This window comes from Seriola dumerili, unplaced genomic scaffold (assembly GCF_002260705.1).
Source record: "Seriola dumerili isolate Sdu_G_001 unplaced genomic scaffold, Sdu_1.0 BDQW01000044.1, whole genome shotgun sequence".
In the NCBI taxonomy this organism is placed as follows: Eukaryota; Metazoa; Chordata; class Actinopteri; order Carangiformes; family Carangidae; genus Seriola; species Seriola dumerili.
Window position 1 is genome coordinate 529,639 of NW_019174299.1, and position 27,880 is coordinate 557,518.

The following is a 27,880-nucleotide window of genomic DNA, read 5'->3' on the forward strand; positions in this document are numbered from 1 at the left end:
CTCTTAGAGCCTGTAGTATTATGCAGATCAATATAATGAGAGTTAAGTAAAAGCTGTTGTAAAACATACTAATATGAAACTTAGTTTTCCTAAACCTCTCTCCTACTATCAGTCTATGCTTTAAAGTGTTTCAGATAGGTGATCCTCCATTGAACATTGCTACAGTAAATTTTTTCTGTGCATGTGATGACTTTCATTCCAGTGTGGCACCAAAGTCCAGGTTGATCATGTGCATAGCGTGTGCTTGCTGGACTCATCGCTCACTACCTCAGCCACACACTATCATGTAGACTTTGGTTTGTTCACAGAAACATCTCAAACCCTGTGTACCCAACTGTCAAACATGTACTTCAATACTGTGTGTGTCCACTTCACATGAGGAAACAAATGTGTATTTTCTTTTCATTAATATCTGGATGGCAAGAGTGAACCATTTAATAAAGTCAGTGCATGACTCATATAAGTCCTGAATCACGTGTTCACCTATTACTGGTTAATCTCAACTTTTAAACTTTTTCGACCTTTCTCCCTGATTGGCCAGAGCCAATAGCGCCTCCCGTTACGTCACTACTGTCCTTAATGGTCAAGTGCAGCGATTTGTTCAGTCTGAACAACGTTGAGTTGCTGTTGTTGCTGCTGCGGTTAAAAACACAGTCGTCTCTCTAAAGAACTCGTATTAGCTTTTTTTGTGTGTGTGTAAACTTCACAATGGCGAACAAAACGACACCTCTTCTCTTCAAAGCGCTGCTGGACATGTCTGAAGTCCACTCCTCGAAAGTTGTGCGAGGAAACACTAAAGGAGCAAATTTCAGGTGAGTCACATTAGGACTTTCCCGCAGAGATGTGTACAGGTAGACGGAATGCTAAGTTAAATTCATATTCTTTAAATTGAGTTATTTTATTACTCAGAATGGTAGACTCAACACAGTGTTTTGAGAAAGGTGCAACACTTACACACTTAACATAAATTACATACGAGGTAAGCTCATAGACTGAATGCACAGGAAAATGCTGAACTGATCAGTCTGGTGGCTGGTACAGGTCCTCCTAAGTGAACCAGGGCACAATTCATCAATGTCTTCTCATGCATACAACTTCCTCCCCCCTCAGACACTTGGGATCCTGTGGGGCCCTGGCAGTGAGGAGGAGCAGCCTGCCCATCAGCCCCGCCACCTCCATCTGCATCCCCAGCCGCAGCTTCATCAACCTGGCTCTTCCTATCAGCTCCCGCAGGATGGAGTACACCGAGTGCCGGACATTAGGGTGAGTGCCCTGATGTAATATGTGATAAAACAACTAGAACAAGAAAACAGTAACTCACTAAAAAAAGAATTTAGTTTGACAAACTGAGCAATTTGAAGACATAGCCTTGGGCTCTGGGAAATGATGAATATCATTTTTCACTATTACTATTACTATCCTTAGGATTTATAGACAGAATGATTAATCAATTAATTGAGAATTTTTTTAAGATTCATTTTAATGAAAACAATTTCTAGTTGCAGCCCCAGTTGAGAGCATTATATATTAATAAAAAACACTGAAAATAGAGCTTTGATAAATATTAAACAAAAAAACATGTAAAGATAAACCTTAAAAATGGTACCAGAATACGCAAAACTGAGCATTAAATAGAAATGAAAAACAACTTTAAGAATTAAACTCACAACTCTATATCACCGTAGCAACATCATCTCATTGGATGTGCCTTTGTCTGCTTGTCATTGTGTGCTCAGGTATACTCCAGAGCAGATGTACAAGGTGGTGGCCAGTGTGGACCAGTACCACCACTTTGTTCCCTGGTGCAAGAAGTCTCGGGTGGCGAAGGGACAAAATGGTGATGTCCGGGCGGAGCTCGAAATAGGTTTTCCCCCCATCGTGGAGCGCTACACCTCTGAGGTCACAGTTGTCCCAAACCATCAAGTCAGAGTAAGTCCTGGTCCTGGTAGATCCAGAAAATAATCATTACAAATACATTCTTATTTCCTCAAACACAAAAAATCTACATTTAAGGCTTTAGGTTTTCACATTTTTGAACAGTGAGCAGCCCCCTCGTGCTGCAAAGTCTCTTCTCTTCCCAATGTTTGTGCCATTTTTGGCACCTGGATTTACGTGAATTACTTCCCATAATTCTGCAAATCACAGCTGGGAAGTGAAAGTGAAATTTGTGAAAATGCTTAAGAAAAAGTAGCTGTAATTTGTGTTGAATAGAAAAGTGACATCAATGCAGTGGAAGTTTTCTCTGGACCAGCATGAGCAGGCATTAGGGGAAGTGCAGCTTTCACATTTACATCTCTCAGCTGCAGTGGCTTCCTATTGGTCCCGCCATACCATCCTATTTCACGTTACAAATGTGTATTTCTTCTTATCTTTGCATCATGCACAGGATTGTAGATATAATGTCAGTTTTCAACAACAGATGTCTTGATTCTTGATTCTGGGCTCCTCCAGAGAGCAGAGAGATGAAAACCGCTTTGTCTGGACTTTGAGACAGGGTATGCTCATTGCCTTTTAGCAATCAATGATAAGTAAATGTTCATTTGTTTTGAAACAGGCTGTGTGCACTGATGGATCCCTATTCAGCCACCTTGAAACAACATGGAGGTTTGCCCCTGGAGCCAAAGACCTACCAGACTCATGCAAAGTGGATTTCTATGTAAGTGTATAAGATTGTATTATGTGATATTATGATTAAATTAATATCTGACCCTGAGAGCCACAAGGACATCAGGTCTTTGCAGCACCCACAGTAGTCGGAGATATTGAGACAAGGGGAAAAGTAGAATAATGTAAAGAATGGCTGGGAAGAAAACAGTGACAGCAAATCCATGAAATGAACAACCCAAATCAGGTTACATGTTTAAGGACAGACTAATTCCAAGTCTTCGCTTCTGTACTGTTGTGAGTGGATTACCAACTGAAAGGAAGTGTTGAGTAAAATCTCATTATGCTCTAAATTTAGCCTTGAGTAGCATGCTGGTGTTCCTGGAGGGCTGAAATAGCTGTCAGGGCAGGGAACAGTGTTAAAGAGCCGCTGACAGGAGTTAAACCCTAATGTTGGCTCAGATTACCTCAGGGTCAGCCAGGAAGTAGTTAGATTTCAATGGAACACGTTAAATAAAGGATGCTGTGGGAATGATTATCAGTGAACATTTAAAGAAAGTAAAGTCTGACTGTTAAAAAACAACTTTTAAATCAGACAAAGATGTTTTGTGTTGTGATTTTCACCTCAGACAACAACCAGAGAACTGACAGTGATGTGTCTAGATACTTGCAAGCAATCAATTTAACTCATAGGTGAATTAACAAAGAGTCTATTAAACAGTAAGGTAACATATTTTTCCCCCTCCTGTATCCCCTACAGGTGTCATTTGAGTTCAAGTCCATTCTGCACTCTCAGCTGGCCAGCGTGTTCTTTGACGAAGTGGTGAAGCAGATGGTCAGTGCCTTTGAGTCACGGGCGGCAACACTTTACAGGAACCAGCAGGTGTCACTGAGGAGGCGGTCTACATGAGGCAACCCTACCCTCTATCCACATCCACTCGGACCTTTAAACAAACCCTGCCAGCCTGCTGCTCATACCTACAGTCAACACTTGTTTTACACAGGAGACAGGATCTTTTCAGATTCTTTTTGCACTGACTCATATCCTATTCTTGAGTTGACATGCACAGGAAATATACTTAAAACTATTTATTTATAAGCCACAAACTAATTTATTTATTTTCTTGTACTTATATATTTATTTTACAGTTAGGAATAAATGCATTGTTTTCAATTATCATTTTGTTTTTTTTTTTAATTCTGGGATAATGTACAGTCAAGTGACTGCTGCTCAGTGCTGAAACATCTAAAAGGGTTCAGAGCTTTTTCCTGTCTGGCATTATTTCCGTCAGTGGAAATTAAAAAGCTCTTGTTGTGTGGTAAACATGTGTCCAAGCATTTCATCTGAAACTGCTTACTCCTTGTTATGTCTGGCCAAAGGTGTGGGAAAAAAAGCATGTGCTTTCAGGACCAGTTGTATAAGCAAAGTACCACTGACCTGAGGCTACAGTCAATACTTCCTTCCTAACCAGGTCCCTGTTAAAACTGAAATGCTGTGGCTATATGCAGCCTATATTCAAAAACTTCATTTAAACTACATTTAGTCCAGTTTTAAAATTTTCTTTTCAGCTGAATTACAATCACCCTCAAAAGATGTTGAAAAATCATTAGACCTATTTATTGATCAATGTCTTGTGTGTTTAGAGGTTAACACAGTTTTCTTTATTTTTATTTACAGCAATTAATGTACGTCATGGTCTGTTACATGTTGAGAAACCTCTAAAAGGAAATGGGGTGATTTTGCTTGTGCTTGACCATTTTAGCAGCACAGAATACAAACTACAAGTACAAAATCAATTGCCTTTGCCACAAAGTTGCTGCTGGTTTGCTTTTCTGCTTCCCCATAAGAAGCAGAAAAAATTTACTGGAGGAGCAAAAGTGCTCCTCATGTCTGGAATCCTGGTAAATGTGCCTGAAAATACGAATCAAGTCCGGCCCAGTGGTGTTGTTGCAGAAATCTCTGAAACACACTGGTTTGTTGTTTGGAAATATGTGAGTTTTCCCACCAACTAAGACATCAATAAAGAGGGAGGAGCATGGTTATTTCCCTAAACTGGAATTCCTGGTTTTGCAGAAGCTCAGATAGAGTATAAAAGGGGAGTGGGAGCAGAGAAAGACTGTACGGAGACTGAGATTCACAACCACAAGGATGAAGAAGATTGCAGTCCTGTTTGTTGCGCTCAGCTGCAGTCTATGTGACGTTCAGGTTAATGAAAACAAATCCAGCTGCTGTGAAATCTATTCCCTCACTTCCATAACCCACCTGGGAGCAGTGGAAGAGAAAATCACAAACATGGCAGAAAAAATAACACTCCTGGAGGCCAAGTTGCAAAACACTGAAAAAGAAGTCCTGGAGCTGCGGAGCCATACTAGAGGTGACATAGAACAAATGTTTTTATTGAACACAATAATGGGATGTAATTCCTCCGTGTAAATATTCTTACCTCTCGTGTGTTTGTGGTAATTTTTATGTTCTCAGGCACACCTCAGGTGGCCTTTTCTGTAGCTCTCAGGGATTCTGGCTCTGGAGACATTGGACCTTTCAATACTGCTATCGCTCTGCAGTACAAGAGGGTCTTCTCAAACACTGGCAGTTGCTACAATCCTTCAACAGGTAGTGTATTTCAGGGGGAGAGAGAGAGAGAGAGAGAACCCAAATGAGTGAAGAACCCATGAAATTTAAATCATCTTTTTATTCCCCTTATTTTGGCAGGCATTTTCACAGCAATGGTCAAAGGAATGTACTTCTTTCGATTCTCAATGTTCAACAACTTAAGTCCTGTTCCCAACTCTGTTGTAAGCCTCATGAAGAACGGTCAACGGCTGGTCTCTGTCTGGGACACCTCAGGTTCTGACATCAACGACATGGGCAGCAATGCTGTGGTCATCCCCCTCGAGCTGGGAGATAACGTGTATGTAGAGCTCCAGGCAAACAGGATTGTCTATGATGATAGCATGAACTACAACACCTTCAGTGGTTTTCTGCTCTTCACTGTGTAATTTAAACAACGTGATTTCAGGTCTGCATGGCTCTTCATGGTTTTACTGTAGAGGAAATATCTCTGTTCATACTGCTGAGTGGTAGCCCGGAAAGTGGAATCTGTGACACCATCTGCTTTGTATGTATTTAGCTGAACAAACAGCAAATTTGGAGAGGTTCATTTTTTGAGATGGGTTACTGTATTAGTCACGTCTGGGTATCAAATAAATATCAAGTTTCAATCTTCTTAATTCCATTTGGTGCCTGTGAGTTTTTCTACAATGGCATTATTGTTTTCCACATGTACACAGATACAATTAATCTACCCTTGAACAATAGATTTGGCTGTGCTCTAGGCCAAATTTGGCCCAGTTTATCAGCCTTCTAGAAATCATTTGGCCTAAATGAAACATCTGCAATAAGAAAAGAAAAACTGAATGTTGCTTGTAAAGAGGTGTTGTTGAAGACTGAAAACACACCACATTAAATCACAAGTATAAATACTCCGTATGATACTGTATAGTTACATTTTTCTCAAATAGTATTAAAAATGCAGATGTTAATAATGTCACATCTCAATATTATTTCTTAGGCCACACTCCATACCACTTGCTGGCAGTAATGCACCGTTTCGATGTTTGCAACCGTCTTTAAAAAAAAAACACCAGGAAGAAGACGAAGAGGCTGACGATGACGAAGAAGAAGAATACGACGACGCCGGAAAACGCCATTTTGTTGTTGAGCAAGAGAAGAGAAGAAGGATCGAGAAGCATTAGGAAAGGTATAAAACATTATTTAAAAACATTTACTGTCCGAGTGTCATAGATGCAATTTACATTTTGAATAAGGGTAGAGACAAGCGTGAACAAGTTAACGTCTGCGTGGTTACAGATGGCTGTAAGTCGTATAAGCTTGCAGTTCAGTTCGTTAGCTGTTTCCTTAGCAGTTTAACTTTAGCACAGCTTAAGAAGTTTTAACATTAGCTCGCTAAATCTGCTCTTAAACTATCAGTAGATTTATCAACCGTTATAAGCCTTTTACGTATGGAGTTACTTATATGCTTTGATAATCTAATATCGGTAGTGACTTCCAAAACAAAGCTAGGCTATGCTAGATTTCCTGCTGCATGCTAACCGATGAGTATTATCACTTACAACAGCATTTACAACACGTAAGTGTTGTAAGAATTAAGATTAAAGCTATATTAAACACCTAACATTTTGTTTTATGGTCGCTGGAATTAACTACACAAGTCAAGTGCAACCTTAACTGAAGGCAGTGCGAAATAGAAGATGCATTCTTTTTAAATTAAATAGACAAAAATATGTGTTAATTAGCATCGCATACGTCTGTATAAAGACAGAGAGATGCTAATGATGCTCAAAGAGATGCTCCAATAGCTCATTACTTTTAACTTTACATGGAGCACATAAGAAAAAAAAAAAAGATCCTGTCTGGTTTAAGTTGTCCGTCAGAATAATACCCCTGACTTATTCTAATACTAATTCTCCAGTACAATTCGAATTCCTCTTGCTGTTGAGTGCACATAAACCAGTCAGTCCTGTTTACTTAAAGAAGCATTTACTTAACAGGACTTCCTCGTTCATCTGAGACTGGACGATAGCCCCAACCCTAGATATAGGTAGTAGAGTGACATATGTCTTTATTAAAATTTTATCAGTACCGAAATTAATTCTTGCATCGATACTGGTAAAAAAATAAGCAGAACCAAAAAGATTTTCTTTTATACTTTGCATGCTTCCAGGGATGCACGTAATGGTTATTTGAATCATTCGTTGATATATATATATATATATATATATATATTCTTAGTTTGATTAGGCAGTTAATCACTTAATTATAAAATTGTCAAAATACTGAAAAATACCCATCATGTTTTCCCAGAGTTCAAGGTGATGTCTTCAAATTGCTTGCTTCGTCCAATCAGTCCAAAAACCAAAGATGTTTTCTTTACAGTTATGTAAAACAAAATAAAGCAGGAACAACCAGCATGTTTTTTTCTTAATTCATTGGCTAATCATTTCAGCACTATATAATTCTGCTTGTTTTTTCTTCTATCGGTGGTCTTTAATGTACTTCTCAAAGAGTTAAGGATCAATGGCAGCTCTTCTCATTGTCATTGGTTTGTTCTTTAGTCTCGGGTGTGACAAACCTCATAGTGCTCCATGTCTGTAATGTCAAATACACTGTGTTGTATTTGTGTCAGCTGATACATAATTGGTGTTGCCTTATTAGACCTTATTAGAGGTTTATAGTTTTTGAGAAAACTCTGTAATCCATACTTGTATCTTGCTACCTGCCCACAGATGTTAACTTTTGCTTGGGAATATTTTGGCTATCTTAAAACATAGTGTTGTATCCAAGGTCTTAGAGTTAGAGTTGGTGGGAGCTTTTTATTAGCTGATAAAACAAAATACTTTTATAGAGTGCGTCACTGAAAAAGATGTTTTTCTGAACATGGAAGTTATAAGTTGAATCTGAGTTGAAGTGATTGCACACATTTGGTCATATTACTATCTTACTATACTATATTATTATGAAGTGCTGTTTAAGAAGTAGAAACTACAATAGTGCTTCTTATTTTTGGTACATGACTGACTTGATTCTCTTCAAAATTCTCAAATTGGTCAAGATTATGAGGCCCAAAGACTATAATTTTGTCTACACCTACTAAATCTATGGATGGACTGTTAAAATGGTAACTTGCTGCTGCCTGCAGTCACAATTATAAAAATAAAAACAGTCTTTATTCATGTCTGGTTGTTTAATGGAAACATTATTGGTTAGGATTTGGCCACTGGTTAGGATTTGTGTTTATTGGCTTTGCAGCATGCCTGCCATATGATCAGTCTCAGCTGCTCGTCACAAGTACATACTGTAGCTGTGAAGGTATTTTGAAATGCTGCATAATGGAGTTCACACTAACAGTCAGTATTCACACAACCAGCTCTTCAGCAGCTGTATAGCTAGATTAAACCTGCTTTTCTTGTTTTATCCCTGAAGATTTAACAACATGGTTGCCATCACCTACAGTGGACTAGAAACGATCAGTCGATTCATGGATTTTTTTGACTGTATTTGACACAATTTTGATAAATAGTTTGATTCAGTGGTTCTCAGCTTTTGGGTTTTGACCCCCACAAACGGTGGCAAGATAAATCTGAGGGATTACAAAATGATTTTCAGGATAGGAAAGCAGAACAAAAAAAGATCTGAACATTTTTTTCAATCTTCTCTTTAAGCTTTGCAAGATATTTTAGATCTTCAGGCTTCCAAAAAATTGTCATATAAAATGAGGAAAACACTAACTTTTTGGTTGAACTAATCATGTCCAGTACCAAATATATGTGTAAAAATAGTGAAAATAATTAGAAGATGAATTGACAATTAAACTAATTATAAGTTGCAGCCCTATAGCAGACAAAGTGATGTGATGTCAATATTCCTATTGTAGCATGAGAATTTGTAACAGTCTAAAACATGAATAGTGAGCAGCAGATCTTGGTGCCAGTTCCTCAGAACTGAAACGAAACAAAAGGGCTTTTCTCTAGACTGGACATTTTGCATTGTCAGCCAACAATCATCAGCGATATCAGTTTCTTTTCTGACAATAGATGCAGTTGTCCACAATCCAACACTACTAGAGGACATGTTGTTTTCTTAGTTTCTGGCTCTTGCTGTTCCTGAGCTGGAGGAATGTGCTTTCTTTTTTATTTACTGGTGCTTATCTCTACTGTGCTCGCCACCTGTACAGACTGTATAATACACAGCTGAGCGGAAGAAGCTGAGGCACTTTGCCTCTAGTTGTCCACAGACAGTGTATAAAAACCTTAAAATTATTGGGTAAAGGCTGAAGAAAACATAACAGATATGTGATTATGTATATGATTTACAGCACTTGATCACTGAATTATTCCTGGACCTCATTGATTGTTTATGTCTGCAGTAATTTTCCAGTCATGAAGTTTAATATTACTAGTAAGGTTGCAGGATTTGCAGCATGTTGGGGTGAATAGACATATAATGTGATTATTGTTCAAATAGAGCTGTAACATTAAGTCAATGAATCAATGTAAATGTGAGAATTTGCTGTTTGCCTTAAATTATAATAAATGGATTCTCTTTGGATTTTGAACTGCCAGACCAAACATCACACTGGTCACAAGTAAATCTTGATTGCCATTGTTCACTGTCATAGATCATACAGTTATCATGCAATTAATTACTTTATTGAGCAAATAATCAGCAAATTAAGAAACTGTCAGTTGCAGCCCTGAAGTAATTTACCATGTAAAAACACAAATTCTCCAATGCAAAGAATTGCATTAATTTCTAAGTTTCACATCTTTGTAAACTAAATATTTGTGCGACATCTAGCCCTGGTTCATGACCTCCTGCCTGTGATGACAATGTCAGTCATAAATGGGAATTTCACTTAAATATATTGACATTCAAATGACTGCTTTTCTGTGTCACTGCCAACATATAAAATAAGAGGTAGAGAGTGAGCACACAGCAAAGACAAACTTAATTGTATTAGGTCATTCATTTCTGTAATATAATTACATGTATGTGAATGCTGTTTTTTGGTATTTCAGTCATGTTTATGAAATTAGAACTACAGGCAGGAGTCTGGTGATGTCATGTGACAATAGTCTCACATGAACGGGGTCAAATGCAGGTTGTAATCTTTTTCACAATTGTGCTTATTCCGCTGACCTGTGACAGAGGCTTGGCAAACTGAAGTCATAAATGAAGCTAAATGAAGCGACTTTACACTGCCTGAGTGGCTGACTCACCTCTACTTTTCTGTTTGATTAATATCAATATCATATTGTTGGTTTATCTTGTTTACCTCAGCAGTTACCATCACCAGCTTGTTACCATCTGTTACTTGCCTTTTTATTTTTTTTCCAGAAAAGGGTGAAGAGGAACTTGAGAAATAGCAGAAGAGCTTTTTATAGTCATTAAAATGTGCATAGACATTTGAATTTGGTTTTGAAGGGGCGGTGTTGAGGAGGTGTTGACAGCACTTAAGCTGTCTGTGGCAACATTGCTAGCCACAGTATATCTAACAGACAGACAACATCAGCTTTGAAAGGTGGAACATTAACTCTTTGATAATCTCTCTGTCATTACAGTGTGGTGCAACTTTTTTAGAGACGTGACTGCTCGATATCCTTTGTCCTTCTGCTGGTGAGCCAAGATGGGGAATATTGCTAGCCTGTTTAAAGGGTTGTTTGGCAAGAAAGAGATGAGGATCCTGATGGTAGGACTGGATGCTGCGGGAAAGACCACCATCCTGTACAAGCTCAAACTGGGAGAAATTGTTACCACAATCCCTACCATTGGTGAGTCCTGTCTTGCATCTTCATGAGCGTAACCCTTAGTGACTGGTACCTTGGTACTGATGAGAGAACTCAGACATTTTTAACTTGTGTCTCTCTTTGTTTTTTTCCCCTCATCCACAGGTTTTAATGTAGAGACGGTAGAATTCAAGAACATCAGTTTTACAGTGTGGGATGTCGGTGGTCAGGACAAGATCAGGCCGCTCTGGAGGCATTACTTCCAAAACACACAAGGTAATAGGCTTCCTGATGTTTCCACATCTCTCAGTCTGTTGCACAAGGATTAGCCCATTGTTGGTTGAATCCTGCATTACAATTGTAGACCTTTATCCACTTCCCTTCTATACAGTAAACCATGCCTTTTTTCCATTTTCAGGCCTTATCTTCGTAGTAGACAGTAATGACAGGGAACGAGTCGGTGAGGCAAAGGAGGAGCTGATGCGAATGCTGGCTGAGGACGAGCTGAGGGATGCCGTGTTGCTCGTGTTTGCCAACAAACAGGTAAATTTGTGTCACTGCTCTTAAAAGTAGAAAAGAAAAAAACAAAATCATTAGAGGGATTGGCACCAATCAGCTGATTTTAGTCAACCAGACAATTTACTAAGCAGGAGATTGGCCCATTGCCATTTGATGGTTATGATCAAAGAAAACCCCCATTTATGAACCCATTTGTAAATACAAATTATTTCTTTTCTCAGTAGGTACGATAATTGTAGATGAGAATTTAATTCAATTAAATTGATCTTATCTGTACATTATCCCAAGAGAACATGTAGATTGAGATCTGTTGTTTGAGTTGCAATTTAATTTTCACAGTAAAGAGTTAAATATCTATATATGATAACACAACATAATAATACAAAAAAACAGCCCAAGTGGTCATATCTCTTAAAAGACAACCAGAAAACATTTCATTTAAGTAATATAATTATTGATTTTTTTTTTTTTTTTTTTTTCATTTTAGCTGTGAAATTTATGAACTATAATTGTATCATAAGCAGAGATTATATTTATGTGGGTTGAAACACTCAATTAATTTTAATTTAGAATAAGTTTAGAAGCTAAAAGTAAATTAAATCTGCTTAATTGCGCTTACATCATCACTCAGTCTAATTGCATTTACTCATAATAACTAGTTATATAACAACTATGGAAGAGTGGAAACTGGAGACATGGTGGAGCACAGTGTGGAATAAAATGACACCAGCAGCAACAGTAACAATGCAGGGAGACACATAAAATAAGACATTTATGCATGAATCCGGGCTCCCAGTGTCACACTGGGATGCGTACCAACACACCCAGCTCATGTAACTGCAGTCACACAAGTTCTCAAAAGAACCAAATGAGCTGATATTACAGTTTTACTTTTTACCTTTATAATTCTAAAAAGTTATAATGAGCCAATAGTGAGTAATCAACCTATGCCAGTGCTCCTTCCTCAGTTTGAACTCGATATACCTCACTGTGCCACGGTGATTATTTTCTCAATTAATTGTTTGGTCCAAAAAAAAAGTGTTGTTTTATCTGAGCAAAACATGCAAAATACTCAGGTTACGGTCATAGAATAAAACTAGAAAATACTCACATTTGAAACTAAACAACTAATATATCTAATATATACTAATATATGAAAATATTAACTTTAACTTTATTTTGATGGATTAATCGACTAATTGTTGCGGGTGTAGCTGGAACTACTTAACTCTGGCGAGACGCTCATTCAGAAACTTTACAGGCTTGTGCAAATTTCAGTTATATTGTCGTTATAAGTCATGACTGTTGTGAATTTTATAAAGCTGCATTATTACATTTTTAAAATGGTGATTAATAACACTGATACAGATCCAGTATATTGAATCAGTCATCTGCTTCTGATATTATTAAGCAGTTGGTGATTGCAAGTGATCTATGCAAACCTTAACAGGGAATGTTTCTCTTCTCGTTTATTTACTATTGCATATTTTCTGCTTTCAGGACCTGCCCAACGCCATGAATGCAGCTGAGATCACAGACAAGCTGACCCTGCACTCCCTGCGCCAACGTAACTGGTATATCCAGGCCACATGCGCCACCAGTGGAGATGGTCTCTATGAGGGTCTGGACTGGCTTTCAAGCCAGCTGAAAAACGCAAAATGATCCATCACTCCCCCTCCTGTCTGTCATCTCTGTCTGCAGTGTAATGGGAGACTGCACTGGTCCTGGTCTGGCTCACTCCTCTTCTCCTCTCTTTCCTCTGAAGAGTTGGACCATTGGCCAGTGCTCCCCGCTCACTGCATCTGTGTACTGTATGTATGTTTGGATGAGTATTTTTTTTGGATGAATGAATGTATGTGTGAGCCGAGTGGGAGCAGCCCTGCTGTGCCTTGACCACAGTTAACTCTTAAACACCTCCTCCCACTTCCAATGTCGGCACACCCAAAGGTACTGGTTTCCACAAAGCAAAAGACAACACGAGACAAGTCATCTTTCAAGAATGTTTGTTAAAAAGATAAATATGATTTACATCTTTTAGCGGCATGAAGGCCTTTATGATAACTGTTTATTCACCAGTGATATTCGATAGAATAAAATACCTGACATCTAAAATCAGTTCAGATTATTTTGAAAATTGAGATTTTGCAGATTTAAGTTTCAACTCCTACAGCAAACACTGGATGTTTTGTTGATTCTCTTATAGTTGTTTGAACTCTCAAGTCCATATCCTGCATCAGCATCAGTCCCTCCTCCCTGACCCTGACCCTTTCATTAGGTCTCTTATTTTACACACACAGGCTTAAGAAGATCTGTCACAGCTGTGTCTGGAACAGGCAATAAATGTAGTCAGCGCATGTTTACATAAATAGAGGTGTGTTGAGTGTAGCTACAGCATCATTGGTGGATGTGTGTATCCTCTGGGTGCTGTGTGGGTGTCAGCTACATCCAGTCCATTGGAACGACGAGGCCTTTTTTTTTTTTTTTTTTTTTTTTTTTTTTTTTTTTTAAGAGTTGCTCCCACTCTGGCTTTTTATTTACTGATAGTCTTATTTTCGCTTGTATGTAGTTCTTTTGGTTTAGGGTCTGTACTCTGTTTTATTTTATAGTTTTTTTTTATGTTACTGTTGATGCATGCATGACCTGGTTTACTTCAGCATGAGCTGACATGCCAGGTGTGCAGTGTTTCGAGTAAAATGCTCTCGGGACCAATTGGTTGGATTCAGGAATGGCTCATTGTGTTTGGTTCAGCTATGGATTCGCCCGCAGAGCGTGAAGTCGCCTCCTCTGTTGTTTTCCGGAGGGCACACACGCTCTTGACCAAATTGTCAGTGTTGTGATAGACGGTACAGTTGATCTGTAAGTGTTTGCTCTGGCCTGCTGTATGAATCAGCACTGTAAATGCCTCCTCAATGCTTCAGGCTGTATGGTGTTTTCCCTGCATGTATCCAGGGTGCTTCTCCTGGTGTTATTTACATCGTGTCCCTGTGATGCCATTTGCATAACCTCATCAGCTTGCACAACACAGGCCTGTGTTAAGAAAGCAGTTTATCCATCAGCCTTTGCAATGAACCCATAGACAATAACTCTTCCCATTGCTCTACACCAGCAGACAGTTAAAATGTGCACGTGAGAATGTTACCCTAGATCAGCCAGTAATAGAATAGTTTCCCACACATGCATTGATCCCAAATGCTCCTGCAATTAATAAGAAAACAATCTTGAACAGTGCACACCCATTACTGAGTGAAGATGACTTTAAGGTCATAATATCACACTGACCTCTAAAGGGAAATTCACTTTCCCTCTTTTGTTTTTCTATAACTGGACATTTAGATGTTTTCTTGGAAAGTTTGAGTAACTGAATGACTAATCTTTTGGGCATTCTCCGCCCTTACGTTATGGTATTTCCTTAAACATCCGTAGATTTCATAGATGCATTACATAATCTGGTATGCAGAAAGAAATACAAATGTATATAATATTCTGTAAGAAAATGTATTTTAACTTGACATCGTCCACCTACCCTTGTTCAGATGTGAAGCTTTAATTTTCAAGACCGTTTCTGTACAAATAACAAGGTATGTGCATATGTATTTCTTAAGTACCTTTTATGCTTTTTTAAACTCATCTTGTAACATCTGATAAATGCACTATAATAAAGAGATCTCTATTATACATCTGCATTATTGCCCTTCTCATTTGCATAACTTAAAAATGAATTTCAGGGTGTTCATATCAGAAATGCATTCATTAAAGTAATGAATAAAATACATTTTAGGTAGCAAACGTCTCATAGAAACTGAATATTCAAAAGAAAGAAAATGACTGACGGTTAATGTAAATGGATTTGAGTCACAGTGTGCAGTCATACCATACACCATAACAGCTCTGATTAACTAAAAATGATATTCATTCGTCACTTTATTTTCTTAACCTGATAGCATGTTTTCTGTTTGAGTGTAGATCATATCAGCCATTTTCTGTCAGAAATCCACATACGTATATTTAATGCTTATCAAAGACCTGACAGGTGTCAAGAATGTGAGTTGCCTTTCGGATCTTATTTTCCTGCTCAGTCAAATGTGTAAACATGACACTTTCACCTTCCTCAGTGTGTTACCTGTCAGTCAGCAGGCTCAGAACCATGCGGATCTGTCCTCAGAGATGATTTTTTTTTACAGGCCATATGATGTTTGTTCAGCAAAAATTGTTCCGATTCATTTTTCTTGACAGTTGAGACATTTGTTTGGTAAATCCACAATCATGGTAAAGTTCTGTGCATCAGCTCTTCAGGTCTTTGCAGATGTTAATGAGAAGATTTTTTTTTTTTTTCTATCAGATTGACGATATGAAGAACATCTGGCAGCATCTGTAGTTTTAATAGCAATTCTCTGCCAGCTCCTCCTCTCACTCTTAATTTCAATTTCCTTCCAGTGTGCTATCAGGGGAAAAAATATGATAATGACTACTGATGTGATGATTTAATTAACTTCTTTAAGGTTAATTGCAGTATTAAAGCTTCAAATGAATAATTATTCTGCCTTTTCAGGAAATATACAATGAGCTTCCAACCAGCTAAACACTAGACTGTACCAGTGGATCTTTTCACACCATGTTGAGTCACATTTGCTGACACACCCTTAACCTGTGCATACACGGATGTTACCAACAGCTTTGCTCAGACAAATCAAATACTGTGTGTAGCTCAATATCAGATCCCCTCAGGTATTTGCGTAAGCAAGACTTTGAATCTGATTGGGGTGAATCTGGAGAAGCAGACATGTCTAAATGAAATATATTAAGGTTGTAGAGCTGAGTATGAGCTGAAATTTTAAAAAGTTAAACATTTGAGTTATTTTTCAAGCAAAAATTACCAACTTCTCCAATCTATGATTCATAGACAAGACAACTAATTTGCTTGCTGCTTTATTTACTAAATGACTTATTTTCATTATAGATTAATCCACCACTTGCTTTCTTGATTGATTGATAATGAAAATAATCATTAGTTGCAGCCCTAAATGGTTACATTAATTCTAAGTGTTAGCATGCTATTATGCTGGCCTTGGCACTGGGAACATCCTTAGAGTTGTTTCCACACTAGAAAACTTAATAAAACTGAGCATTGCAGTTCCTGAATGGGACCACTGGAGGGCAGCAAACACGCATGATTATGAATACACTCAGATCAACTGTTAATGAATACCTAGCATGTACACCTAATATTCTTTCCACTGTTAAGTATTTTATGTGTATAATGATATAGATTCTATTAACACAGTACTAAATCTTATGTCATAAGTATACTATCCATCTATAATGTCATCTTGATTTTCCATATTGTAATTCTACTGTTTTGGTCTATTCTGTACACAGGTCATCGCTGCATGTCTGTCTCAAGTAAAGGCTTGTTGGGGAGTTTTTCCTTATCTAAATGGAGAGTCTATGGACATGCAGTACACATTGTAAAATACTTCTTGAGGCACATTAGTGATATTTGGATATATAAATAAAATTAACAACTACTAACATGGTTATGAATATCCTTCTTAATGCATCTAAATAATGATAATATTCACTATAAATATTAATGCCACTGAAGAATGTGGAGAAGATCACTGTGTCCACTGATGAACAATGCATCATTCATGATAAGTATGTTTGGGCATTCACCAGAAGTGATACAATATCGTGCAGATTGCATGATTAGGTTGGTCTCCACCCCAGAAAACAGTTATTATAGCAATTATTATCAGTCTGAATGTCACCGCTGTTAATTATAATGATCACACTTGTACATATTAAGCGTAATAATGATTCAATACTGATATTAAAACTGTTAGTTAGATTAGAATTTAATTTAGTCTTGCAGTTTCTCACTGTGATGACTTGAGGGCTGTAAAAACTTTGATACCGAATACACTCACCATACACATACTTCCTATAGAACCTTCACAATAAAGCAACCAAAATAATTGGACTCTTTTGACCACAAGTGTTAGTATGCTATTTAATCTGCCTTGATGCTGCTATGAACATTTCTAGCAGTCAGAAACCAAATCCATTTTATTGAAACAGCCCTTTATAATTATTTTATACTATACTTCTGTTATTACTGATTATAATGTTACTGATATTATATATCAGTGGTGGAATAAGTATTTAGATCTCTTACTTAAGAAAAAAGAGCTCAGGTAAAAGTAACTATTATCAAAAAATATGCTTGGAGTACAAGGCTTTGCATTGATACATTATTATGTATTATGTATTATTATTATTATTATTATTATTATTATTATTACATTTATTGATGCAGTAACATGTAAGAAGCATTTTAATGTTGTACCCATTTTAATGTAGAGCTAATTTTACTAATTTTCTATGCAGTTGACTGGTTTAATTCACTGTGTAACAATGCACTATATTTTACATGCTCATATACCTTTTTAAAATCTTAATTCAAAAAGTAACTACAGGTACCACATAAATGTAGCATCGTAAAAAGTACAATACTTCGCTCTGAAATGTAGTGGAATAGTATAAATTAGTAACTGAGAACAACTAATGAGTTGGGTATAATATGCAGTTCAGAAATGTGTCTGGAGTTCAAATCTGCTAATAAGTAAGTCTCCACAGTATAAGCAAGATCTTGAGATCTATCACAAGAGATGTAGAACGGAATATGCCAACATTCTGGGCAGAGAGTTAAGATGAGATTGATATACAAATGATCCACTCAGCTACAGATCAGACAGCAACCGAATAAGCTGACAATACTGGGAATCATTTTTAGACAATGGGTTAATGATGACTGATGGTCCCCGGGGGTTATTGTGCAGGACAAAGATCGACAGTGAGGATGAGGGTATTTTCCTGGCAATCAGGGAGCCTGCGGACCAGTGTTCACCCTCCTTTTTCACTCCATCTAGATTTCAGGTGGCCAATTCTCCATAGAGTTGTTACCTTGGAAACAGCACCTTATGTATTTATAGAGAGGGACTGAGTAGACATGGAGACGGGAGAGCAAAGAAACAAGTTAGGGACTGTGATGGAGGTTTTCATTTAGCTTGGAGAGCACATGCTGGGGTGCTGGATTTACAAGGTGCTTGATGAAGTAATCTGGTCATATTTTTATTTTGAAAGATGCTGCTTTGTAATTTAGCTTGAGCTCAGGTTATTATCCCAGCGCTGTGGATCTGAATCATTTTCACTGCTTCAACTCATTTGCAATTTGCCCTCAAATATATCTCGTCTTTCCTGCCATAATCTATCCCAGTCTCTCACTCACCCTGACTAGCAAATAAAGCTGAAATGACCTGAAATAATTCTAATAAGATATGTAGAATCACACTCCTTCCACACTGTGCTGCTCTTGACCTTTGGTGGGTGCTCTCTGTGGATTCACTAAATCGCACCCTGATGTGTGACATCACTCTCTTTCACAGCACATTAACCCTTCGTTCAACCCAACATGATATCGACTTTTCAGCATCCCTCGTTCTCTCTAACCTCCTGTAGTAACAAAGCACATTTTGCAATTTTCTTGAGTAATTCAATTTTAATGCTAATTTATACTTAATATTTTAAAGAAATATTTTACTTTATACTCCACTGTATTTATTTGACAGCTTTAGTTACTTTATTAAAGGTTAAACCAGTGATGCCCAACCTTTTTAGCTTGTGACCCACGGTAAAAATCACTATCTACTTGGGGCCCATTGCCATGTTTCATAGGTAAATGATTTATTAGCAGTTCCATCCAAAAGTGAAAGGGAATCCCACTAAAATAAAAATCTGGGGGTGCAGAGTTAGAAAGAAGAGTTAGAAAGAAGTGAACTTACCAGACCTCAATAGTTTGCTCCTCATCTCCGCTTGAGGCTGGTGGTTTGAATCAACATCAGCCGCTAATGAATCTCTAGCTGAACTGTTGACAGTCAAGTTGTACTGTGGGGTAATGCAAACGCCAGTTTTTGACAAGGAAGAAAAATGCACGGAATAAAAAAGACGATATCTCTGGTTCTGCTGTATCAATTCTGATCATTTTTTAAACTGTCCACCATGAATCTGACAATGTTATAAGATTGAATGGAGGAACGCTAAACTGGTGGAGTACTCTTTGACTTTCCCTCCAGCCTTCTGAGATGGTGTCATTTAAATAAGCGTTTGATACTCAAAGGGGGTAAAATACTCCATTGTTTCACAAAAAGCTAAGATAAAGCATCTGAATATTTCTTCCGCCACTGATGACTTCCATCCCATGGGAGTTGTGGCACTCCACCATTGTTTGGCATTGACCAGCTGTAGCTGTATTTGCAACCTCTGAAGATCAATCAAATGGTTTTTGTAATGAATTGGTAAAGGGGAGGAGGAGTAGATGAAGCCATGATCACATGTACATCCAGTATCTCATATTAGTTTTAATTTTGCCTGGTGGGAATGTTTAGCATCAATAAACAAAAAAGGGTTTAAAAGGTTGTAGTACATCTTTCCTTACATGTCATTTGCTGACATGGTCCTGTGTACTGCAGTGATTAAGTCATTTGACAGTGCAGTTAAATATTCCATTACAACATTTTCTATCTATGTGCTTATATCATGTATATGTAAAATTAATGGCCACTTGCATTTCTTGGCGTGCAGAAGTCACAGAAGGTGCTCAGCAGTGTGCCTGTAGCTGGGGTGATATTTTAAATTCTGGCCATCCACCCACACACACGCCAAAGGAAACAGAGTTCACTACTGACTACACCTTTTTATGAAGACAAGTCTTCTCTAGCCTTTCACATCTCCATGGAAACACCGGATTTGTCCAGTTGATTGGCAACAGACTAATGATGAGGCCAGGAACTATTTGATTTCATAATAGTTAAAATAGTCCCCAGTTGGAGACAAATGTTTGCTGTATATGAAGAAAGAAAAAACTAGGTCCTTTAATATGAATAAAGCCTTGTCATTAAATGTAGTCATTATTGCACTACAGTCTATGCTTATGACTCATGTTTATAACACTTAATTGCCATTTTACTTTATTTTTTCCCATAACCCTCTTGTTGAGGTTTCAATATATGAACAGTCATATTGATTTTACTTGGGAGAGAGGCTCATTAATCGTAGTGTTGGTGGTTCGATCTGCAGAGACAGATGTGTCCTTGAGCAAGACTCAACCCCAAACTGCGTTGTACTGTACTTAAATACACTTCACTACATTTATCATTTACATAGATTCAAATTATTAATACAAAATAAATTCAGCTAACAAATTATAATGTAATATTAGGCCTATAGGTTAAGCTACAGTAGTTACAATAAGCCCCACCTTTACCAGTTGCAACATTTAAGTGATGATTACACATTAATGCATCCATTGTTATGATCCAATAATATAAAAAATGGATTATGCATAATTATGGCATTTGGAGAACGCTGATTGAATGCAAATAATTTTTTACTTAACCATATTTCTATTTCTACAGGGTGGAAATGCTACTCTTATCTGTCCTGCTCCAATTGAAAAAGGCTATATATATATGCCATCCATTTATCAATTTAATCAAGCTAGCAAAACATAACAACACAGCAATAGTTTCTGAAAGTATAGCATACGCTTCCAAACTATTGGTGCATTTACGCTGGCTGAAATCTATACAGAAGAAAATAAAAACACGTTTTCTTTAACAAATGCTAAGTGTGGTGTGAAGGTTTAATTATCAATTTGATTAAGCGAAGAAGAAACTGTCACATTTGAACTGGCATTCGGTACACGCCGTGACATATATCAAGCCCACCTTTTAGGATCAGGCGGTTTTTCCAAGCAGCACTCTGCTCACTGCTCACGCTTGTTTCAAGAGAACTTTGTGTTTAAGAGATGCCCCGTTTCCTGGGTCGTTTCCCTGGTCGTCCCTCGTGTCACCTGTCTGTACCAAACGCTACTCCAAACCAAATGGCGAAGTACTCACGACCTAAGGTAAGTATTTGCTATTTAGCTTACTGTCTGTCTTTGCTCTCTCTTTCTTTCGGTGAATGGCCATTTTATTAGTTACACCTGTACTATCTGATGTGTTAGCATCATAGAGGTTAGCATTGAGGTCATAGGTGGTGCTGTGCCATAGGTGTACGGGAAGGACAAAACACCTCTGAGTATAGGCTAACGTAGGCCTGTACAACATCACCGTCAGCTCTGACTCAAACAATAAACATATAATTGAATTCACAACTGAACATTATAAATGTCGTAAATTAACAAATTATGGCAGAGCTGCATGAGATTGCACAGGTGTACCTAATTAAGTGGAGACAGGTGTATTAGTATCAACTGACAATTACTCTGCTCAACTTGTGGGCAGTTTTTTTTTTTTTTTTTTTAATAAATTGCTTATATATGAGTACTCAATATTGCCAATCTATACACCAATGTGATCTGGTGTATAGAGTAGAGTTGTATTTGGAATGGATGTGTATGCTGAGACAGGCTTAATTGCAGCATTTTCCCTTGTAGCTTAGTGCATTTGTTCTGTTGGGTTGCTCAAAAGCTCACTGCAAACTTCAGTCTCTAGTAGCAAGTAATAATATATATTGGCTTTAGAGATGTAAACATGTCTGTTGTCTTATGCACAGCTGAGTCCGTGGTCTCTATAATTGTGTTTCCTTTTTTCCCTGTTTACATGCTGCTACAGTCGGCTGCACTCTTTGCTAGCTTTAAGCTTATCCATGTACTGATGGTCATCTGCTGCTCATCAATACATTGGTGGTAGAGGCGGTCTACTACTAGCCATGAATGTTTGTGAATCTTAGATTCCTTAGTTTTTTTCCTTAGTCGTGGTCAGCTGCTGTATCTCAGGTCTGATTGCCAACTTTCTATCCATCTCAGTGGGCAGCTCATACCCACTGCTCACATACAGTATAAGATGCTTACAGTGTGTCCCCCTCTTGGTAAGAGGTGTCTTCAAAGGAATGGCCACATGATAGTTACTGCCTGGCCCACACATAGTAGATTCTGCATAATAGCTTGTGTCAGACTGTGTATCTAATCCAGTTTTTGGCAGACATTTATAATTGTTCGCTGTGAGTTGGTGGACTGAATGTGGCTCATTGGCTCCAATAAAAATTTTTCTCTATTCTCGCCAGTAGAAATAGGGTCATAAGTACATTAGCGACAGTGACACTGCTGAAGTTTAAAATGGTTATGATGATAAATGTTTGTCATATAACTCGAACAGTCTTGGTTCACTGTGTCATGCAGGCTTAGTGGACATAAAGAGTAGAGGTATCAATCATTGTGGACATTAAGGCCCATACTTTTCCTCTTACCTCTTCTCTCTATATTCAGAGGATCCTACATACTCTACTGCGCTGCTCTGAATGAGCAGTGACATTGGGTAGCGCTCTCAAGGTTACAACAAGACATATGCAACTGTGTGCATTAGCCCATGTATGCGTACAGTGTTTATGCATGCTGTGAAAGGAAGGTTGAGAGATGATGGATGTGTCATGACAGTTACCTCACATACAGTATGAGCACCTCTGCCCCTGCCTGGCCATGGTGTCTTGTCTTCCTGCATCCAAGTCACACTGTCATTGACATTCCTCCCCAGCCCCCCTCTAATAACCTCAGATGGCTAGTTTCCACTGAAGCGAGGGCAGATCTATTGTGCCACTGAATGTGCTGAAGGGTTTCTGGGTCGATGAGCTCGCACAGCTGAGATGGAGAGAGGGAAGGAGGACAACAAGGACAAACTGGGTTCCTTTAACTCCTTAGGGATAACCAGAAATTTCTTTCAAGACCATGACTTTAAATCTTGTAAAATGACATCTAAAAAAAACAAATCAGCATCCTGATAAATCGCTCTGAAATATGACAGTTTCAGAACCAACTATAAGGCAGCAAGATGTCATTTTATTAGAAAACAGTGGCAAAGTGTGCTCATCAACTCCACGAAGCTACTTACTCAGCAAATTGCACTTCTGCAACGATCAGCTTCCTTCTCTGGAAAATATATAAACCCTGAGGCAAAACATGCCATTAGCCCTTCCTAAACTCCACTATTGTTTTCTTAGACAGTGTTTCAGTGCTATGGTAAGCTGTTTCACAAATCATAGCAATTATCTCAATATGACAACTACAGCACCCTTGGACTGATAATCTATGAGACCTACTGCAGCAGTTTTATATTTGTTTGTTTACTTGCAGTACGCAGACATACAACATGAGATATAGCCACAGAGTAGTGGTGTAAAGGAGTTATTACATTTACAATCTGCATATATAATGCATGTCAAGTGTGAGGTGAATATCACATCAAATAATCCATGGAAGAAGGCACAGCAGGACGTAATTAATGGAAGCTAGGGACATAACAAATAAAATCTGTTCTTGTTAGCAGCCTGGTTATGTTAATAATAACAGCACATTACAGACGAAAGAAATTTATATTGTTGTATGCTTCTTTTGAGATGACCATGATCACATCAATGCACCACTGGTTTTGGTCTCTGTGAGGTTGGACATGGCTCACTTGGGACGCATCTTTCAAAGGATATTTTTTAAAAGTCTAAACGAGGCAGCCCCAAGACAAAGGTCCTTCAGCTGTGACTGAGGTCGAGTCCTATGTTCCAAGTGTGCATGAGTGTTCGTGTAAGATAATACAAGTTGTGATTTCATTTTAGGTGTGGGATAAATCAAATACCTATAAATATGTTTGAAATGATAACTTTTAAGAATTAGTCTGTCTCTAGCACGGACTGTACCAGCTGTGCTTCATTTATGCCATAGTGTATAATCTGCTAAAACACACCTGTGGTTTCATCACAGGTGTGTTTTACTGATCAGCAAACCTATCTACTTGTATTACTTATATTGTATTATTACTTGTATTATTATTGACAGTAAATCAGAATCGCCGTTTATTTCCTTAAACATTTGTTGAATTTAAATGCAGTTATTGTGGCATATAAGGTCATGTTTTTTGTGCAGTTTCACCTGGATTTGCCAAATGTAGTGACATTTTGATCACCAAGGATGCTTTCATGACATTTGTAAAGGTTGTTTCTGTTTGTACCATAAAGTAGACACTGACCTCATGAAAGGAGTCTTGTAAACTTCCCTCACCTTAACTTTCACTTCAGGAAAAAGGCAATAACTTTGTGCTGTTGCAGGGATTTGTCGGCTTGTTTTTAGCTCAGGTGGTGAGGTGCCGGCTGACAGGCGAATGTATTCCCACCCGGAAACTGTGAACCAGCTGGACATGACGGACAGGCCAGTGTGCTGTGTAAGTCATGAGCAGCCTGCCCATACATTATTCATCGCTCTCATCATGAAGAGGCCCTGTATCCTCTTTTATCTCTCCATCTCCTGGCATTTTACTTTGTCTCCCTCTCTTCCCCCCTCTTACTTAATTCATCAACAGCCATTAGCTACTATAAGAATAGCCTCACTCTGTTTGACAACAACACTCTGAACCTCTCTCTCATCCACGACACCTGGCAGTTTCGACTGGCCTCTCTATTTGTCCTTGATTTCAACCCATCTGTTTGCTTTTCTCAGCCACTTGTGGCTCATTTTTTGTCCTTTGTCTACTATCAGATACAGTATAATACATGATTGATTTCAGTTTGGATTTTTCCTCACTGTCAGTAGCTGATATAATGCTGGGCTACGTCTGGACTGTGATTGTTGGTCACTGGAGTTGATAGTTGCCAGGATTCAAAAGAGTAATAATTTATGCTTGCAAACAAACATCCAGCAGGGAAGAGCCACAGGCCACAGTGATGCTGAGGTTGCCCTCCTGTGGCGTCCTTCTCGTCATTATCACCTTCCACTGCATTCCGGTTGCCATGCCAATCCGCTACAACCTTGCTTCGGGTCCAACACAGCTTCATCATTAGCTGCTCTTGTCACTAGGGGATATTTCAAGCGTTCAATCTTGTCTCTCCCTTCCACTCTCTTACTTGCATCACCAGCACCACCCTCCCCCATCCTCCCCCTTTTCCTGGTACAGTAGATGCTTCAAGCATTTTCCCCACCCGCCCCCCTGCTAGCTCAGCTGCTGAGCCCCATGCAGGACCGTGTCCCTGGACTCCCCTTTATTACCATATCATGAGATGTGCCCTAGGCGTGTAGCAATGCAGCGTGCAGCCTGTGTCTTTAAGAGAGAGAGTATAATGTGTAATGGGGAGGAAATAAGGCATGGAGAGAGCAAGTGAGAGAGTGGGTGAGGGAGAGTGAATTTATCATGGGCAAAATTTGTGCTTCATTCTTAGTTGTGTGCTGAGCATCCCTGCACCGGCATGCACAGTCTCTTGAAGCTCATCCTGTTGAAGAGTACGCCCCTCTCTCTCTTCCATACACACACACACTCAGGCTCTCCCACCCAACCTCACCCTCAAACACACATACACACACACGTGCTCACAGTCACACACGCGCAGTGCTGTCAGGAGCGCCGCTGCTGGACCACAGCCATCTCGCGAAGGAGGTTCCAGCGGAGGGAAGAGAAAACCAGAGTGAGAGCGAGACAAAGGGAAGGAGGACGGTAGAAGGAGAGGAGCGAATAGGAGCACGGGGACCGGCACAAGGAAGGAGAGACCCAGCGCTTTGTGAAGAACAGAAAGCGAGGGACAGGAGGAGGGAGGAGGAGAAAGGGAAAAAAAGAGGAGGGGGAACAGGAAACGCGATCACTTTCAGCTGCAGCGGTCCGTGTCGCAGCATGGGCAATGCACCATCCCAAGGCATGTCAACCCTATCTGAATGCATACTTATGTAGCAGGTATTTTTTTGATTCTGCGTGTTGTGCTATCCAACCAGCTGGCTGTCCTCCTGTCACACTCTGTGAGAGCAGAGGATGGGGGTTGGGCTGAGGGCTCGTGGAGAGCGGCATCGCTTGCGGAGAGTGATGCTGTGAGGTAGCATCAGTTAATGGGTAGCAGGTTAGGAATGAGGCACCTGGGGAGAGGCTTGCAGGGATGTTGAATACGAGGATAAGGTGCTGGAGGTGCTGGAGACACTGGGTGGAGGCACCATGTGTGGGAGCAGCAAGAAATGGGAGGGGGCTGGTGTAGAGCAGAAGTACCATCAGTGAAGCAGGTGGTGCTGGTGGGTGTGAGCCTGTGTGTGTGTGTGTGTGTGTGTGTGTGTGTGTATGTGTGCGCGCGTGTTTGTGTGTAAGAGGTGATGAGTGAGAGAGATTTTTGTTGTGTGTGTAGTTGAGCGTAAAGTGTGAAAGTGTGATTGTGTGTTGCAATCACCGCTGTCAGCCACATGGACGACCTCTGGGAAGTGAGGCGCTCCAAGGGGTGTGTGTGTGTGTGTGTGTGTGTGTGTGTGTGTGTGTGTGTGTGTGTGTGTGTGTGTGTGTGTGTGTGTGTGTGTGTGAAAGACAATAAGATAGAGAAGGACCAAAGATGAATCAGACAAATAAAATAAATTATGGTGTATGAAATGATGCCTTGAGTGAAATGGGGGGATGGTATCGTAAATGGATGATCGGGTGGGTCAACTCCTTCTTGTAATGCTCTCTCTTCCCCTTGGGCCTCTATCTCTCTTTTTTTCTTTTTTTAATCTCTTCATCTTTCTTTTAATCTCTCAGTTTCACTCTCTTCTACAGTCCCTTTGGTAAATTCTATTTGCGAGCTTTGCAGCCTGAAAATGCTGCGCTTGAAAATTAACTGAAAGTCTCTGATTCCTCATGAGAGGCAGGCGTATACTGTGTGTCTATATGTGCATGTCTGTATAATGTTATTCTGCACGCAGTATACTGTGTATTTGCATCCATGTGTGACACCTGTGTTTCAAGGAGTCAGATGTAGAGACAAATGATAAGGAGAGGGTGGGAAGGGCATGGGGGTTAAAGTAAGAAAAAACTGGGGGGAAATATACTTGAGGCGTGTTGAAACACTCATGGGATTGAAAGGCTTCTGACAGAAGAAAAGTATCTAGTATCAGGATGCAAAGGAATAAAGAAAGGAGAAGAGGGGGTGGGGGGTAAACACGCACTTTTCATAGAATAAGGCAGCACCACACAGCTCGGGAAATTCATCCACCTACTTTTCCCTCCTCATTCTCCCTCACCTTTTTTCTCCCTGCTTTCTTTCTCCCCTCCCCTTAAGCCCTTGTGTGCTTGTCACCAAAGGACAGTCTGGTAGCTAGTGGGGAGTCAGGGGAGCGAGACAGGAGACAGAGGACATGAAAGAAGGGGAAAGAATGAAAGGAAGTTTGAAAGAACAAAAGACAAAAAAAGGGTTGGCTCGCAGATGGACAGGTAAGTTGTAATGCTGATGTGTTGCAGAGGCAAACTGCAACATAATTCTCTTTAACAGCGTTGAGTGTCTGAATAAGGTCATTACTTGAAATGATTGCACAGGCTCAACAGTGGAATAGTAAACAGCTCTTTAAACTTGTTTGCTTGTAAGATGGTACGTTTGCTGTAGAATACCGATGCCTTCAACTTGTCAGGTC

At 39.2% G+C, this 27,880-nt stretch overlaps 3 protein-coding genes across 3 annotated transcripts; all 3 read left to right on the top strand.

Annotated features, from left to right (window-relative positions):
• Positions 1 to 596: 596 nt before the first annotated feature.
• LOC111217533 (coenzyme Q-binding protein COQ10 homolog, mitochondrial-like) lies at positions 597 to 4,606 on the top strand. The gene is made up of 5 exons (XM_022739447.1): positions 597 to 812; positions 1,111 to 1,263; positions 1,737 to 1,929; positions 2,555 to 2,656; positions 3,365 to 4,606. Exons 1-5 carry the CDS (start codon positions 709 to 711, stop codon positions 3,512 to 3,514), a joined length of 702 nt encoding a protein of 233 aa, XP_022595168.1. The 5' UTR covers positions 597 to 708; the 3' UTR covers positions 3,515 to 4,606.
• A 101-nt stretch (positions 4,607 to 4,707) lies between these two features.
• LOC111217534 (complement C1q-like protein 2) lies at positions 4,708 to 5,826 on the top strand. Its single transcript, XM_022739448.1, has 3 exons — positions 4,708 to 4,979; positions 5,084 to 5,218; positions 5,318 to 5,826. The coding sequence occupies exons 1-3, from the start codon at positions 4,754 to 4,756 to the stop codon at positions 5,602 to 5,604; spliced, it is 648 nt and encodes a 215-aa protein (XP_022595169.1). The 5' UTR covers positions 4,708 to 4,753; the 3' UTR covers positions 5,605 to 5,826.
• Positions 5,827 to 6,266: 440 nt separating this feature from the next.
• LOC111217535 (ADP-ribosylation factor 1-like) lies at positions 6,267 to 15,105 on the top strand. Its single transcript, XM_022739449.1, has 5 exons — positions 6,267 to 6,365; positions 10,747 to 10,956; positions 11,077 to 11,187; positions 11,330 to 11,454; positions 12,931 to 15,105. The coding sequence occupies exons 2-5, from the start codon at positions 10,812 to 10,814 to the stop codon at positions 13,090 to 13,092; spliced, it is 543 nt and encodes a 180-aa protein (XP_022595170.1). The 5' UTR covers positions 6,267 to 6,365; positions 10,747 to 10,811; the 3' UTR covers positions 13,093 to 15,105.
• Positions 15,106 to 27,880: the final 12,775 nt, after the last annotated feature.

What these genes read in the sequence shown, in the direction of transcription:
- LOC111217535 (XM_022739449.1), top strand. Translation starts at nt 10,812, where the DNA reads ATGGGGAATATTGCTAGCCTGTTTAAAGGGTTGTTTGGCAAGAAAGAG. An exon ending in TACCACAATCCCTACCATTG is followed by an intron (nt 10,957 to 11,076) that starts GTGAGTCCTGTC and finishes CCTCATCCACAG; the next exon opens with GTTTTAATGTAGAGACGGTA. An exon ending in TCGTGTTTGCCAACAAACAG is followed by an intron (nt 11,455 to 12,930) that starts GTAAATTTGTGT and finishes TTCTGCTTTCAG; the next exon opens with GACCTGCCCAACGCCATGAA.
- LOC111217533 (XM_022739447.1), top strand. Translation starts at nt 709, where the DNA reads ATGGCGAACAAAACGACACCTCTTCTCTTCAAAGCGCTGCTGGACATG. An exon ending in ACCGAGTGCCGGACATTAGG is followed by an intron (nt 1,264 to 1,736) that starts GTGAGTGCCCTG and finishes TTGTGTGCTCAG; the next exon opens with GTATACTCCAGAGCAGATGT. An exon ending in TCCCAAACCATCAAGTCAGA is followed by an intron (nt 1,930 to 2,554) that starts GTAAGTCCTGGT and finishes GTTTTGAAACAG; the next exon opens with GCTGTGTGCACTGATGGATC.
- LOC111217534 (XM_022739448.1), top strand. Translation starts at nt 4,754, where the DNA reads ATGAAGAAGATTGCAGTCCTGTTTGTTGCGCTCAGCTGCAGTCTATGT. An exon ending in GCTGCGGAGCCATACTAGAG is followed by an intron (nt 4,980 to 5,083) that starts GTGACATAGAAC and finishes TTATGTTCTCAG; the next exon opens with GCACACCTCAGGTGGCCTTT. An exon ending in TTGCTACAATCCTTCAACAG is followed by an intron (nt 5,219 to 5,317) that starts GTAGTGTATTTC and finishes TTATTTTGGCAG; the next exon opens with GCATTTTCACAGCAATGGTC.